This window comes from Anneissia japonica, unplaced genomic scaffold (assembly GCF_011630105.1).
Source record: "Anneissia japonica isolate Jap-2015-1 unplaced genomic scaffold, ASM1163010v1 scaffold284975_len822289_cov185, whole genome shotgun sequence".
Lineage (NCBI taxonomy): Eukaryota > Metazoa > Echinodermata > Crinoidea > Comatulida > Comatulidae > Anneissia > Anneissia japonica.
Genome location: NW_022699685.1, coordinates 509,879 through 527,008, shown reverse-complemented (window position 1 = coordinate 527,008; position 17,130 = coordinate 509,879). Strand labels below are relative to the sequence as shown.

Below are 17,130 nucleotides of genomic sequence, written 5' to 3'. Positions count from 1 at the left end.
AAAGTGTACAAGGTCATCAAGATTTAAAGCCTAGAGGCTATTATAAATCTTCACGGTTGAGTACCCCAACATTGGGGAGCCTGAAACTGTTTTCTTTCTATTTTCTAACCATTTCCAATCGGAAAGCTAAAGCCATGGATTGCTTACAGTCTCCCTACGCTGTTGTAGATATTCCCCTTTTTACTGTTTACCTAGCCTTTTCCGTGCTTTCTGTACAAGGAGTTTTATTCACAGAATTTATATTGTATTCTGAATTTAACATTTCGTCTATTGTTAACGACACAAAAATGATAAACGAGATACAGATACTAACGGCGGACTGGACAACTATATTTCTTGTTTGTCAAGCACTACCGGCCATCTTCGCAACATTGTACGCCTCAACACGGAGTGATCGTGTTGGAAGAAAAATAACAATGGTATTATCAACTTCCGGATATCTAGTGACGGCCGTCAATTATCTATTCGTTTACCTATACACATTACCAATAGAGTATCTGCTGATTGGAAACCTAGCAATAGGTTTTACTGGAACTACATTCCTATTTAGGTCCGGAGCATCTTCGTATGTTAGTGATTTGCTATCAAATGATCACCTAACATTTAGAATGTCTGTTCTTCTCGGTGTCACTCTCCTCAGTGTGGGATGTGGACAGCTAGTTTTCTCTACTTGGATCGACGCTACAGGTTTTTTGCAACCCTTTATTTTCATAACAGCGACGTTGACTTTTACGATCTTTTACATCATGTTTTTAATGCAAGAATCTCTTGATAAATCAAATCTTCAACGGAATGTTTTGTTCAAAGATATCCTATCAGATATGGTTAATGTTGTCCTAAGTAACAAAAATAACCGTCGCACTCTTCTACTTTTGTGGTTGCTTTCGCGAGTTTCGTATTCGACGCTGATAAATGGAATTTACCATGCTTTGCAACTCTACTGTATTGGCCCACCGCTCTATATGTCAACTAGCAGCAGCGGATACTTCACGGCCTGTTACTGTGTCTCAAATGCTTTCGGTAAGCTGAAAAAGATTTCTCTACACTAAATCAATTCTCATTATGTTTAACTGTAAGTTTATATTGTTATTGTAAACGATGTGTTCATCCGTGCAGGGGCATGCCTGCACTTCTGTGATGCGTGTTAGAATAGACAGGCCTATCTTACGGTACGTATTCCCGTAGTACGGTAGGCCTATCATACTGTAGGTCCAACGTCATCGTAAATAAACGTTTATAAAGAAATACCTGTGTCTTCATTGTGTTATTTATTCATTTTACTCAATACAGTACATTGTATTTAAAAACCTGTTTCTCCAAGTATTTCATTAAACACAGGGTAATACAATACTCTCAATTAGGCGCCGCGGCGCTTAGCGAAAAAATCGGGAGCGGTGCTTATTCGAGGATTTACGGTAATATGAAAGTATAATAGATGTTCCAAGTATTGAAGTTCATCTTAACACTGTGTATACATTGTATTTAAAACCTTGCTTCTCAAAGCGTTTCATTAAACACAGGGATATAATTACCCTCGATTAGGCGCCGCGGCGCTTTCGATTCGTTAAAAGCATTCTTTATAATGGTAATACAAATTTGGTATCAACAGACAATGCTCATAAAAATACATTTTTTTGTATTTTGACTGGCGACTGTGACTATGACACGACGTCCACACAGAAATTTCCCGCGATCCAATTTGGGTCATGATTGCTAGTGTAATCCTAGTAAAAGTAGACCCTATAGTTCCAAATTGCGGAAAAAGGAACTTTGAAATAGACTTATCTTAGCAGAAACCGTTTTACCCAGATGTATAACGATTGCTTTCAACTCGGCTGAGATTATCTTTGGCACGTCAGATATATATATATATATATTTTTAATTTGGCCCTTCAAACAAATTCATTAAGAACCAGGGGAATAGGACATCGATGGTTTAGCTACCAGATTAAAACCCCGAGATCCTCTTTTCACCTCGAACATATGGCGGTATAAAATACGTTTTATACCTCCATGCCTCGAATAACAAATTGTTTGAAAGGTAATTTGTGTACGGTGCTCCTGTTCACTGGAGTCAGCAATCTTTTCCCATATCTGTCGAACAATCATGGGTCCATGTCGTCGGACGTCACTTGTTGATGCAATAATTTCATACTATTAATTAATGCATTTTCTCCTCTTTGTCTTTTATCATCGTACAGTGTTTTAATAACATAACTTAATACTTTTTATTGTCTTTTAATGTTTTTATAGTATATTATATTGTTTTAATATAATCCCTTAATGTACGTTTTACTGTATTTTAATGTCTTAATATATCGTTTTAAGGTTTTTTACTGTTCTGTTTGAAACATTTTAAAATTTCAAGTCTTCTTTAACTGTTTTTAACTATTTATGTTTGATCGCTTAGCTTCAAAGCACATTTCTCTGATATTTACTTATGATAGCCTGAATAAAATGAAATAAATTGAATTGAATTGAATAATGAAAGTGGGCCTACTATTATCAATGGCAATTGTTAATGATCTCGCAACCACGGAAACGTTGATTCTTTCAGAAACAATAAAATTCATATTAATACCAAGATTAAATAGAAGAACAATAACATCAGTTAAACTTACTCCACTATAGTGGCTTGGTAAATTACGGTCATTTTGGCCCATCACCAGTGCCGTAGCCGAATCTTGTAAACAAGACATGGCAATCTAAAAGTGGACCCGCTTTTTAAGTACACAATTCTATACCATTTTCTAAAGCATAATAAAGAGAAGATATAATTTTTTTTATAGTGTCTATTAGAAAATAGACTGGTTTGCCTTCATCTGTGTCATTCTTACTGTGGTTCTTTCGGCGTTGCAAAAATTCAGTACAACTTTTGAGGTAGAAAACTCGTTCTTAACTTGTCGTATTTAAGGGGCATGTGTCACTTTTTTAACTGAAGGCGCTAGGCCTAAAATACATTAAATAAACCATAAGGTTAAATAGCCACACGGTGTCGTCATCAGTTCAATTCAATAACATTATTGCCATTGAGCAACCAATGTAATACAATCCCCGAGAAAAAACACAATGAATTATACATTAGGCCTACTTAAATATTCACATAAGCCTTCAAGTGCAAGGCCACAAACAAATCATTGTGTAGGCCACGCCCGACTGACACATTTTTTACGAAATTATGGGTCGACCTACCCAATTATTTTTGCATTTTCCCAAAACGTGGCCAACACAATTTTTTTTTTGGCCTAATACTAATGTTTATGCAAGAAAAGGGAAATTGAATAAGTATTAGTTTAAAATTCTAGAGGATTCTTTATATCAATCTTTTTTTTTTTTGCCCTAATACTAATGTTTATGCAAGAAAATGGAAATTGTATAATACGTAGATTAGTTTAAAATTCTGGGGATTCTTTATATCAATCATTTAGGCTGAAAACGAAAAAAAAAATAATAAGCGAATGAGAGAGAATAACTTAGGTTCAGTCACTGAAAGAATCCGTTGCAATGTATTTTGTCAAACTGTCATCAAGAAAGTTTAATGTGGACGAGTCAAAACAATGGACACTTCTGCTAAGCCCTGGCCTTTGGATATTGCTGCCAACGTCCCAAGAAACGGCAGTTCGTAAACACACGTGTTTGTAGGATAACACGTATTGGGACAAGCGCGCATTTCTTGGCCCTATTTTCATTAGTCAATTGCTAATTGTTTTAGCCTATCCAGAGCTGTAATTATCCGTTATATTGAATAATAAGAAAAATGTGCTGTATATTGAATAAATTTAGCCGCAATATTATGGAGATATAATTTAATTTAATAATTTCATTTAATGTTCAATGTGTTCCATATATGTGTTTGATCCAATGACCGGGGTAATAATGTGAAGCGCTTAGAGGCTTTGTTAAGGAATTAAGCGCAATATAAGAACGACATATTATTATTATATTATTTTTTAAACCAATCGTAGCCCCATCTAGATAACAACATAAACAGCTTTACCCCTTAAAAATCGATATTGTTAAACGCTACTTCCAAAGCAACAACTTTTCTGTACCCCTCGATTTTGTCAGAAGTGTGAAATACAGAATTATTACAATCCTTGCATCGACGTATATTTAAGCTTTCAACGAATTGAATATATCAGCCATGTAGCCAAGGAGTTACAAAGTTAGCATCATCGAAATGTTCGGCGAAGGCTGACCTGCGCTCAACCAAAAACATCTCTAACCTCTTCACGTAACTCCAAGAGTCGCTTTAAAGCCTTACCCCTCCACAGCCACAATTATTTCACTGAAACATAGCATCTTCTCAAGACGGTATCATTTGAAAGTGAGACCTCCTGTATTCTATAGATGCAGCTGCTTCCCCGAGAACCTATAAATAAAATTCAAATTTATCAATTGATTTGTACAAAATGTACAAAATAATATTATTATAATCTAAAATACTACCGGTAAAATACTACATTATAAATTGATTTATGTATAAGACGTTATTTACATACTTCACGACAAATAACGATCGCCGCAGGCAAAACAAGATCTTCTCCAATTGTAAACCGTTTCTTGGCTTTTGTAAGCTTCATGAATGCCAAATAACTAGCCTTTAATTTTACCTTGTCTGGTCGAAAGAAACTACTACTAAACGATGTCTGTTCTCTTCCCAATCCTTCCCTTTTCACTTAAATAAAAAACACTCGACTTTTGCTAGACTGGGTTCCAGTCCCAAATCTTTGTCTTTAAATCTATTTTGACACCAATGGCGTTCCATATTACCTATTTGCTTGGCGTTTCATAGTATACTTTTTCTAATTCGCATAAAAGTTTCTCGATATATACCGTCGCTGGTGGCGCTCTCCAAAATTAACTAATACTAGGAAAACCTATAATTAGAGACTTGTGGCAAGTCTAGAATTTTGCCAGCAAGTGCCCGGTGTTTAATCTGCTGCTTTCAAGTGACAATTCTTATAGACAAATAACGCATTTGGCTTCCCTAAATTAGAAGTTGTAAAGCCAAGATCTTGTATACACGAAGAGGCGCCATCTCGAATAAATAACTTTTTCATGAATCAAGAAAACATCTGAATGCGTGAATATATCTGGTGGAATTGAAAAAGTGCGAAAAAGTGATAAAAATCAACACGGCATCAACCTTTGATGTCAACATTCACACAGTGTCATTTGATGTCAACATTCACACGGTATTCTTGAATGCCGTCAACACCTACATGGTCTTCGTTGGCGTGTGCGCACGTCAGGTGTACGGTATCGCTTAATTATTGAATCCTTTGTAGGACTGGTATGTTGAAGTATTTGAAACAATATGTTTCGAAAGCGTTATCAAAGTCTGCATTTTTTAGTCAGGAACAGTTTCGCGACCCTCAGAAATGTTTTGGCGACCAAAATTTGGGTCGCGACCCATAGTTTGAGAAGCTATAGTATAGACGACTGTCATTGATTGCAAATTCTGCAAGTCGGTTTCTAGAAAGGTTCACGAAACCTATATAAATACTTGACTTAAACTTGAACTTATGATGGGTCACTCATGGAAATATTACATAAACATAACATAAAACGTTTTGATTATTTAAATATTTTTTTTAAATTATGCTAGAATCACGCATTAATGCTGGTAGTAACTTATTAAATAAATAATTATACAGAGATCTCGAATTTCCAATTTAGATCAGCTGCGGAAAGCTAAAGTCATGGATTGCTTACAGTCTCCCTATGCTCTTGTAGATATTCCCCTATTTACTATTTACCTAGCCTATTCCTTGCTTTCTGTACAAGGAATTTTATTCACAGAATTTGTGTTGTATTCTGAATTTAACATTTCGTCTACTGTTAACGACACAAAAATAATAAACGAGATACAGATGCTAACGGCGGACTGGACAACTATATTCCTTGTTTGTCAGGCGCTACCGGCCATCTTCGCAACATTGTACTTCTTAACACGGAGTGATCGTGTTGGAAGAAAAATAACTATTGTATTATCAACTTCTGGATATCTAGTGACGGCCATCAATTATCTGTTCGTTTACGTATACACATTGCCAATAGAATATCTACTGATTGGAAACCTAGCAATAGGTTTTACTGGAACTACATTCCTATTTAGGTCCGGAGCATCTTCGTATGTTAGTGATTTGCTATCAAATGATCGCCTAACATTTAGAATGTCTGTTCTTCTCGGTGTCACTCTCCTAAGTGTGGGATGTGGACAGATAGTTTTCTCTACTTGGATCGAAGCTACAGGTTTTTTGCAACCCTTCGTTTTCACAATATCAGCGTTGACTTTTACGATCTTTTACATCATCTTTTTAATGCAAGAATCTCTTGATAAATCAAATCTTCAACAGAATGTTTTGTTCAAAGATATCCTATCAGACATGGTTAATGTTGTCGTAAGTAACAAGAATAACCGTCGCAAGATCGTACATTTGCTGTTACTTTCTCGAGTTTCGTATTCGACGCTAATAAATGGAATTTTTCATGCTTTGCAACTCTACTGTATTGGCCCACCGCTCTATATGTCAACTAACAGCACCGGATACTTCACAGCCGGTTACTCTGTCTCAAATGCGTTCGGTAAAGTAAATTTTTTTTTCTACACTTAATCAATTCTCATTATTTTGACTATGTTGCTTTATATTGTTATTGTAATCTTTGTATTCATACGTACAGGGTAGTGTCATATAGCACGTCCGCCCTAGTGCATGTTAGAATAGGACATCGATGGTTTAGCTAGTAGATTAAAACCCGAGATCCTCTTTCCATACATCGAATAAAAAATTATTTGCAAGGTAAACTGTGTACTCCTGTGTTCACTATAGTCAGAGACCTCTTCCCATATCTGCCGGACAAGGTGGGCCTATGTCGTCGGACGTCACTTGTTGAACAATGAAAGTAGGCCTACTAAATATTAATGGCAATTGTTATGGCCTCGGAACCACGGAAAATTTTAATCTCCCAGAAGCAATAAAATACATATTAATAACAAGATTAAATACAGGAACAATAATATCAGTAAAACTTACACCACTGTCGTGGCTTGTAAGTAATTTAAAGTCATTTATTTAATGTTTTACTTTCCACATTTCTAACCTACAGTACTGTATATTATGCCTTTTTATTATTTTAATCCTGTGACCGCAATGTAAATAACTCGATGGCTATTTTTACACCAGTCGTAAACCAATTCCAGTACCTGTAGGCTATTATTTATATATTATGTGTCATACCATAACAGAAATGCGTTGAAGATGGTGGGTCTTCCTCAAGAATACGTTAAATAATCAAGTTTGGAAAACCAGTCATAAGTTAAAGTTTCTTACAGCGTTGCCAAAATTCAGCATAAACATTTCAAGCAGGAAAATCGTTCTTATACTTGTCGTATTTAAGGGGCAGGTGTGTCACTTTTTTGACGGAAGACGCTATTGCCTAACTTGCATTAAATAAACCATAAGCTTAAATAGCCATACGGTTTCGTCGAAAGTTCAATTCAATAGTATTACCATTGAGAAACCTATGTAATATAATCTCCCAGAATAACCACAATAATTATAAATTATGTAAATATTGACATAAACCTACAAGTGCAATAATATTATGCAAGAGAATAGAAATTGAATACCGTATGTAGATTAGTTTAAAATGCTGGGGGCTTGTTTATGTCAATAATTTGAGTTGAAAACGGAAAAAATAATTAGCGAATGAGAGAGAATAACTTAGGTTCAGTCACTGGAGGAATCCGTAGTAATGTATTTAATCAAACCATAGAGAAAATAGAATGATCAAACTGTCATCAAAAAAGTTGAATGTGGACAAATCAACATAATGGAAACCTCTGCTAAGCCCCGCCCCTTGGATATTGTTGTCAAGGGGGGAAGGGCCCCAGATTTTAGGCTGGCCCACCCTCCCCCACTTCCCCCAACCCGAGGTGGATATAATAAGGCTCATTGACATTTCTACGGCGATGATTGCTCGAATTCAGCTCAACCAGTTCGTAGTTCTGACTTGCAAAACTACGGGCGACTTCCATTCCACCGATAAATGTTCGCTTCGCTGGTGTTCTTATAAAAATGAATGTTTAATTTTTATTGTGTAGTTTTAGTTTAAAGTACAGTAGGCCTATACGTATTGGCAATCACAGGCATGTATACACAGTATTCTCTACACGTTTTTCTTGGTGCAGCCCAATGGCTGAAGTACAATCCCGTTCCCGGTTATTCATTTTTCAAAAATTTAACTGTAATTCGTATTAAGATACAAAATACAATAGTTTCATCATGATTTAAAATGTTCTGTATAATGAATAAACTGCTATAAAACAATATGATATTCATTTTGATTTTTTAATTCCATAGAAATTTCACTTGATTTATACATTATTTGAGAGAAAACGGGCTGAAGGTCACGCAAGATAGCCATTTATATAGCCATATTGTAACCTTTTTCCAGGGGCCTCGTCCTTTGACCCTCACTGGGGGCCCTTCGCGGCCCTGGCCCCCAGCATTTGGTTCCTAGTTTCGATCAGAACACTTGTCCCCCACATAGTATCACGGACCCACCCCCCCCCCACACCACCAAACTACAGAAATATTCTAGCTACGCCACTGCAAGAAACGGCTGCGTAAACGTACCGTACGTGCTTGTAGGATAACACGTATGGGAGACAAGCATGCATTTCCTGGCCCTATTAGTCAATTGTTAATTGTTTTAGCCTATCCAGAGTTGTAATTATTCGTCTTATTAAATAATAATAAAACGTGCTGTAAGTCTACTTATAAAATTACACCAATCGTAGCCCCATCTAGACCATAACGTTGACAGCTTAACTCCTTAAAAATCGATATTGTTAAACGCTACTTCCATGCATTAATAATTTAATGAAAACTTAATTATTATAATATGCTTAAAAATATATGTATGCTTAAAATTCTAAACGGACCGTACTGTTGATTTAATAATTAATACGAACCCATCGGAGTTATATCGTTTCTGGTAACTCAAAAAATTTATTTATTGCTGTCAGATCAGAATCTATGAACTGTAGATGTTAACATTAAGCATTCAGTTCTTTGCCTATGTTTAAAAATAAAATTAAGGAATGTTTATTTATATTTTTAATTTCTTTTTCGACAGTATATTTATTGTTTCTTTCAGGCCATATGGTTAATTGGAAAATTAAACTGCTTCTTGTTCTTTTTTCATTGTATGTGTATCTTGTATATGAATGTTTGAAAAATAAAGTTTATTTATTTAAGTATTTAGTGTTGAGTAATTCCTATTTATAGATTTTATCCCAATTATGACCTCTTATATTCTATTTTTGTTATTTAAATGGAGATTTTTTTTCTCTTTGTTACCGTACTTCAAATTAAAATAAGAATGAGATTATTTTAAGAATTATATAAACATGATTAAATACATCTTTGGTTGATTGATTATGCTCTGTTAATTTAAATAGGTTTATAATATTTAATGCTTCCATATTCCATGTATATTAATTATAAATACTTTTTCTCTTGAATAGATGAATAGACTAATATTATTTCAATTTTGCTGCTGTCATTGACTAGAAATTATAAAATTAACATCCAAGTATTGTTAAGGTTAAAATTTAATATAGGCCTATAGTATTATCAATATTGTTAATTTAAATAGGATTTTTATTTTGACGCTATTAATAATTATGCATTAGTTGATTTTTTTTTTCTTTTTACGATAAAATGAATAAGGATCGATTTGACTTAATATTCATTTTTGATTCATTATTCCAATAAACTTAACATATAGACGACATAATATTAATTTGTAAATAATTTTTTTTACAATAAAATGAATGGACTATTATTATTTCAGTTTTGCTGCAATTGACTAGAAATAGGAAAATTAAGATCCAAGTATTGCTTAAGTTAAAATTTAATATATAGTATTATTAATATTGTTAATTAATTAGGATTTTTATTTTAACGCTATTAATATGCCTTAGTTTTTTTGGTTTTTTTTTTTAGTTTTTTTTTTAACGATAAAATGAATAAGGATCGATTTTACTTGATATTCATTTTTGAGTCATTATTCCAATCAACTTATCATAGACTAGAGTATATAGTAGGCCTACAGGATACTATAGTTGCAATTAGTTCTGGGTAAATCCACCGATTGACTGGACTATAAAGATGATTTTAGTGAAACTTAGAAGGAAGGTGAGTTTGTACGCGGTGAATCATTGACTAGCAAGCGGCGGTTTAAAAAACTCATACTGTATTCCTCTAAACGCTTATACTAGAAATTGCAAATTGCAAGTGAAGTGCTGCGAAGTACAACTGCATAAAATGTTCTTCGAACAAAATTATTTATGCGAGTCAAGTGAAAATAATGAATAATAAAAATATAACAAATAATATGAGCACGACCCATTGTCTATATTAGAACAGCGTTGGTGCCGTGTACAATAATGCTGCAGTGACATCTCTCTGCTGGCGACTCGCTGCTGCTGCTGGCGACTCGCTGCTGCTGCTGCTGTTGGCGATGACTCGCTGCTGGCGAATCGATCTGCGCATGTGTATAAAATGGTATTTATTTCCGAAAACACTATGCCAGTCTACAACAAGCGTCGCCTAAATGTAATAATTAGCACGTTGAAATAGGCTACATAATTAAGTTCTTGTTGATTTTCATTTCAGATATTGCAGTATCACAGTTGAATGATGAGTTTAATACTTGATGTATGGTGTGGAGTCTATAGTAAAAACGCTGAATAGTACTCCAGCGTCGCGACATGCCGACGTTGGTACGAGTAGGTTAGTCTACAAACGTCGCCTAAAGTAATTGATTTTACCCGGCAGAACGAAAGAAGGAAACTCCGCTTTCAGTTGTCTTAGGTGATAATTTTTTGACAAACAATGACCTTTCAGAGGTCAAATTGCTGTCAAGAATATGAATTGGCTGCTTCGCAGCAATAAATACAGTTAAATTTCGTTGCTTATAACGATTTAGAGGCAGTCATAGTTGAAGACTTCTCTGATTGGTGGATGAATTTCTGGAATATGTGAAAGTGAGTTTTGAATTTTCTACCCTGGAAAATGTGCACCTTTGGTAATTTGTTTGGGGTGGTGAGTGGGGGGCCTACAAACTGTCCCACTAACAAACTCGCCCCTTGACTATGTAAACATCACCCACTACACAGGCGATCCTCCCCCTTACAAACCCGCTCCCATAAAACTCGCCCCATAACAAATTCGCCCCATAACAACACGCCCCATAACAAATTCGCCCCATAACAACACGCCCCTAACAAATGACTTACATTACTTTATTTATTTTTTATTTTTTTTAATTTAAAACATCTTTAGGCAGGATAACATATACAGGCGAGATCTTACCGCTGTTTTACAATATGGTCCTGCAAACACATATTACAATAACAACAACAAAAGTAACCATCACAGTACAACAAAATAAACAACAGTTAAAACTTTGGTGGAAAACTATCCCCCGCCGGACACCAACCTGGTAGGCCTACTTCTGAGTCAAGGTTTCGGGGCCAGGAATTACAGCTCAAGGTTATGCTTAACTACAACTTAACTACAATATGGTAAAAACTATCCCCCGCCGGACACCAACCCGGTATTTCTGAGGTTAGTTATTACTACGGTAGTTCTCGGAACTAAGTAAGTGCAATGTGGAAACATTGATTTTTACAAACTAAGATCCAAGTATTGTTTAGATTTAAATTAACTTTTTATATAATATTTGTTAATTTAAGTAGTATTATTGTTTAACCCTTTTAATACTCATATTTCTTGAATTTTTTCTTTTATGATAAAATGAATAAAAATGGATTTGATTTTATTTGATATATTAACTGTTGAGTCATTACTCCAAGCAACTTCACATAGACAACTGTCATTTGCAAATTGGCTTCCAGAAAGTTCACGTTATCTATATAAAAAAATTGACTTAAACTTGAACCTATGACGGGTCACTCATGGAAATATTACATAAACTGACATAACACGTTTTTGATTATTTAAATAATGGTACAAATTATGCTAGTATTATAGTATTGATGCTGGTAGTAAACAAATAACAATTATACTAAGATCGCGCATTTCCAATTTATATCCGTTTCGTAAAGCTAAGGTCATGGATTGCTTACAGTCTCCTTACGCTCTTGTAGATATTCCCCTGTTTACTGTTTACATAGCCTTTTCCTTGCTTTCCGTACAAGGAATTTTATTCACAGAATTTGTGTTGTATTCTGAATTTAACATTTCGTCTACTGTTAACGACACAAAAATTATAAACGAGATACAGACACTAACCGCAGACTGGACAACTATATTTCTTGTTTGTCAGGCGCTACCGGCCATCTTCGTTACATTGTACGTCTCAACACGGAGTGATCGTGTTGGAAGAAAAATAACTATGGTAGTATCAACTTCTGGATATCTGGTGACGGCCGTCAATTATCTGTTCGTTTACCTATACGCATTGCCAATAGAGTATCTGCTGATTGGAAACCTAGCGATTGGTTTCACTGGAACTACATTCCTATTTAGGTCCGGAGCATCTTCGTATGTTAGTGATTTGCTATCAAATGATCGCCTAACATTTAGAATGTCTGTTCTTCTCGGTGTCACTATCCTAAGTGTGGGATGTGGACAGATAGTTTTCTCTACTTGGATCGAAGCTAAAGGTTTTTTGCAACCCTTCGTTTTCACAATATCAGCGTTGACTTTTACAAACTTTTACATCATCTTTTTAATGCAAGAATCTCTTGATAAAACAAATCGTCAACAAAATGTTTTGTTCAAAGATATCCTATCAGACATGGTTAATGTTGTCGTAAGTAACAAGCATAACCGTCGCACGATTGTACTTTTGCTGTTGCTTTCGCGAGTTTCGTATTCGACGTTAATAAATGGAATTTTTCATGCTTTGCAACTCTACTGTATTGGCCCACCGCTCTATATGTCAACTAGCAGCACCGGATACTTCACGGCCTGTTATTCTGTCTCAAATGCGTTCGGTAAGATAAAAATATTTTGCTACATTAATGAATTCTCATAATTTTGTTGCTTTTTATTGTTATTGTAAACTAAAGTACCATTATAGCACCTCCCTGATGCGTGTTAGTACATCGATAGTTTATCTACTAGATTAGAATTCCGCGATCTTCTTTTCAATAGGCCTATTATTAAGCCGGGCATTCACTGCGTCGTACGTACGACCGTCGCACGACGAATCCAACTACGCTCTGTGTGAGCGCTAGACGACTCGACGCCGTCTGCCGATTGTTGGTGGCAGTCTGAACTGATTGTCATTAAAAACGATCCGTTGCACGAGAGTCGTCACGTTGCGATTTTTATAGAATCTCGTCGGCTGACGACCGTCGTGCGCAGTTTACCACGAACATGTAGATATATAAATATCTTTTATACCTCTATGCCTCTAATAATAGTATTGCAAGGTAAATTGTGTACTCCTGTTCACTGCTGGAGTCGAATCTTGCAGCGGCCAGGCATGGGCCCATGTCATTGGACGTCACTTGCTGAACATCGAAAATCGGCCTCCAATCTTGAATGGCAATCGTTATGGCCTTGGAACCACGGAAACTTTTAATCTTCCTGAAACAACAACAACAACAACAACAATAATAATAATAATAATAATAATAATACGGTAATAATAATAATAATAATAATCGCATGGAAGTTATTCTCTATATCTGTCATGATAATAAGGAAAAAAGTGTATGTTACCTTTCAGAGTTGTCAGCATTGATGTTCGTGTGATGACGTAGCAGGCTGTTGTATATGCATGGCGCTATTAATAGGTCCATGGTATATGGGTGTAGCTCATGTCCGCAATCACGGTTTAAGGTGGCGTTCTCATTTCTATAGCTTCTTTTATTTATTTTTTTTTAGTTTCTTTAAGTTAGTACTTTGATTTTATTCCAATTAATGTTATGTCCAGTAATTTTACAATGTTCTGCTACCGCTGAAAGTATTTCAACGCGTTAACGTGTCAGTTAACCGCCAGATTCAAACGGCTGACGAATATGACGAGATATCATCGAAAGCTCCCAGAAACTGAACTCAACTCTGAAAGGTGACTTACACTCTTTTTCTTAATAATAATAATAATAATAATAATAATAATAATAATAATAATAATAATAATAATAGTAATAGTAATAGTAATAATAATAATAATAATAATAATAATAATAATAATAATAATAATAATAATAATAATAATAATAAGATAGAGCAACAACTCAGTAAAACTTCAGCACTACTATTGTGGCTATGATTATGTATCGCGAGGGTAAGGCATTGGGGCGGGTCCAGGTCATTTGCAGGCGGCTCGGGGATATTTGCAGTTTTAATGAATTAATGAATGAATGAATAAAATAAGATTAAATGACTTGAGGAACCGTCTTTTGTCCTGTCACCCTCCCATCTCCATCTTTTGAGCGAAAAGTCGAAAATAATATTAGCCTGAAAATTATTCTCATGAATGACCCTCCGCCACCCCTACAGAAGAAAAAAAAACAGCTGACTATTTTCACTTTTTTTTACCAGCTAAAAAGCACTCAGGAGCGGATCCAGAGATGTCCGAAAAGGGGAGTGGCGTAAGTGGGGCCGATCGAGATCATTTTTTTCCCCGACAGATCTAATTTTTTCCCCGACCGGAGAGAGAGGGGGGGGGGGCGTGGACCCCCTTGTCGGGGAGATTGGAACCCTTGTCGGGGAATTCCTGGCGCTGCCTCTGAAACATAATTTATAAAAACTAGCACATCCATAATCCACTATAGAATTTGCGACCGGGACCCAAAAATGGCCCCAGTCTCAAAGAGCAACAGGGCCCCAAAAGCAGAGCTACGCACTGACCCTGACTGATTTTTTTTTAACATGTTTAATTATTTACTTAATTATTTTATTAGTGTCAATTTTAATAATAATTTTAATAATTTCAATCTTTAATGGTTGTTTTTATTATGATCATACGGAAGATCAGTACGTTTTGGCGGGTTAAGTATTGTACATTTTATCCTGAATAATGCTTTCCATAAATAAAATAAATAATAAAAATTAGTGGTTATTCTAACTAATTCCAGTTAGCTAAACAATACGTTTAATAGACATACGGTTGCATAAGTATTAACGAGAAACAATAATGTTGGTTGGGTATGTTTTAATTCGATTTCGGTTCAATATGAAACATCTTATTTTGAGCAATGCTTGAATTACAGTGTTGCTCAACGCCTTTTAGAGAGTCATTGAAAGCTTGTGGTAAAGTTTCATATTTCGTTTCAATTTACAATAACAAAAACAGCAAAGAACACAAAAGAGACAAGAACACTCCCAAGAGTTAACTAAATCATTATCGAGTGGAGGCCCTTTCACAAAAAAAAAAAAAAAAAAAAAAAAAAAAAAAAAACAAACACAAAAAAAAAACAAAAAAAAAAAAAAAAAACAAACAAACAAACCAAAACAAAAAAAATAACTTACAATATAAAATTTAGCTTATAGATAAAACGTTAAGAGTTAAAAGGTTCTAAATCTGTAGTAAAACGAGCGCATTTTAAAAGTTTGTCATTTAAAAAAATTCTGACGATGCAATAATATATGCTTATAAAAAATCATTTTTAAAAATGCCCTCTGTGCTTCATACCTTGGCTGGTCGTCCATCTTTTCTTTGGCGCCCCCTCCCCCTTTGCTAATTCCTGTATCCGCCCTGCAAAGTGCATGTTTTGATCGGTAGATGACATTAATGTCCCACCAACAGCTGTGAGTAGATGAATTATTACTAATTCATGACACATGTCATAGTTGCATATTGCAAGTACCCTGTATATTAAAATTTCTTTTAAAAGACACACACCTATTTTTTTTTTTTATTTATTTGTTACTGAAATCTACCGTGCTAGATAGTCAAAATCGACTCAATACAACCTCATATTCCTCAGATGTGCTGGGCTTCAAGGATTCGTCGCCCACTTGGACCCCCAAGGGGCTCTGCCCCTGGACCCCACCGGGGGCCCTAGGCGGCCCCCTGGCCCCCAGCCTAAGGCTGCTCGCTTCGCTCGCAGATTGCGCCCCCTTCCCCTTTTCTGGCATGTTGGATCCGCCCCTGCCTTCTGTGCTTCATACCTTGGCTGGTCGTCCATCTTTACTTTGGCGCCGTCGTCCATCTTTACTTTGCGCCCCCCCCCCCCATTGCTAAATTCTGTATCCACAACTGCAAAGTGCATGTTTTGATCGGTAGATGATATTAATGTATCAAAAATTGATTAGGTCTAGCCTAGCCTATATCATTGTTATTGGTCATAAATGTAAAAAACCGCCAACTGTCAACAACCGTCAACATGGACTTTCTATTATCAGTTAATACATATATTATATAACAGTGCTCGAATAATACTTAAATAATGATTTAATAATAATTTAATAATATTTTAATAGGCCTATTAACGATAGTGTGATTAATGAGATAATAATGCGTCAGCATATTAAATCAACTTACGTCTATACAAATCCATATTTTAACTAAATATTTTATCTATTTTATTCTGTTTTAAAAGATACCGTAATGTTATAAATTATAAGTTTATTTTCTATGATAATTCTATCCACATAATTTATGTTTTTAATGTTACACTATGGTTGTAAATAATATATAAAATGATAATACAGTAATTATGATAATAATAATAATAATAATAATAATAATAATAATAATAATAATAATAATAATACTCGAATAATGCTTTAATAATGAATTAATAATACTTTAATATGCCTATTTCCGATAGTTTGATTAGTGAGATATTTTCTGATTAATTTATAGAAATATAATAGGTATATACCATTAATAGTGATTCAGCATATTAAATTAATTTACGTCTAGGTAAAAAATCTGTTTTTTAACTAAACATTTTATCTATTTTATTCTGTTTTAAAGATACCGTAACCTTATAAATTATAAGTTTATTTTCTATGATAATTTTAAAATTCGTGGTTTTACGGTATATAGGAATATATATATATATATATATATATATACATATATATACATACATATATATATACACATATATATATAATATACATA

General features: G+C 34.7%; 2 protein-coding genes across 3 annotated transcripts in view; both read left to right on the top strand.

The window, feature by feature from the left end:
- Positions 1–17,130, top strand: part of LOC117103063 (proton-coupled folate transporter-like) — a 26,273-nt gene continuing 9,143 nt past the window's right edge. Inside the window, exon 1 of one of the 2 annotated variants that reach the window (XM_033243538.1) lies at positions 1–1,020. In XM_033243538.1, the coding sequence (XP_033099429.1) occupies positions 135–1,020 (886 nt within the window). In that variant the 5' untranslated portion in view covers positions 1–134. Of the gene's footprint in view, positions 1,021–11,568; positions 13,040–17,130 lie in introns of those variants that run through there. The other variant, XM_033243536.1, reaches the window with a different exon arrangement.
- Positions 5,463–6,733, top strand: LOC117103065 (proton-coupled folate transporter-like). The gene has a single exon (XM_033243541.1). It carries the CDS (start codon positions 5,706–5,708, stop codon positions 6,618–6,620), a length of 915 nt encoding a protein of 304 aa, XP_033099432.1. The 5' UTR covers positions 5,463–5,705; the 3' UTR covers positions 6,621–6,733.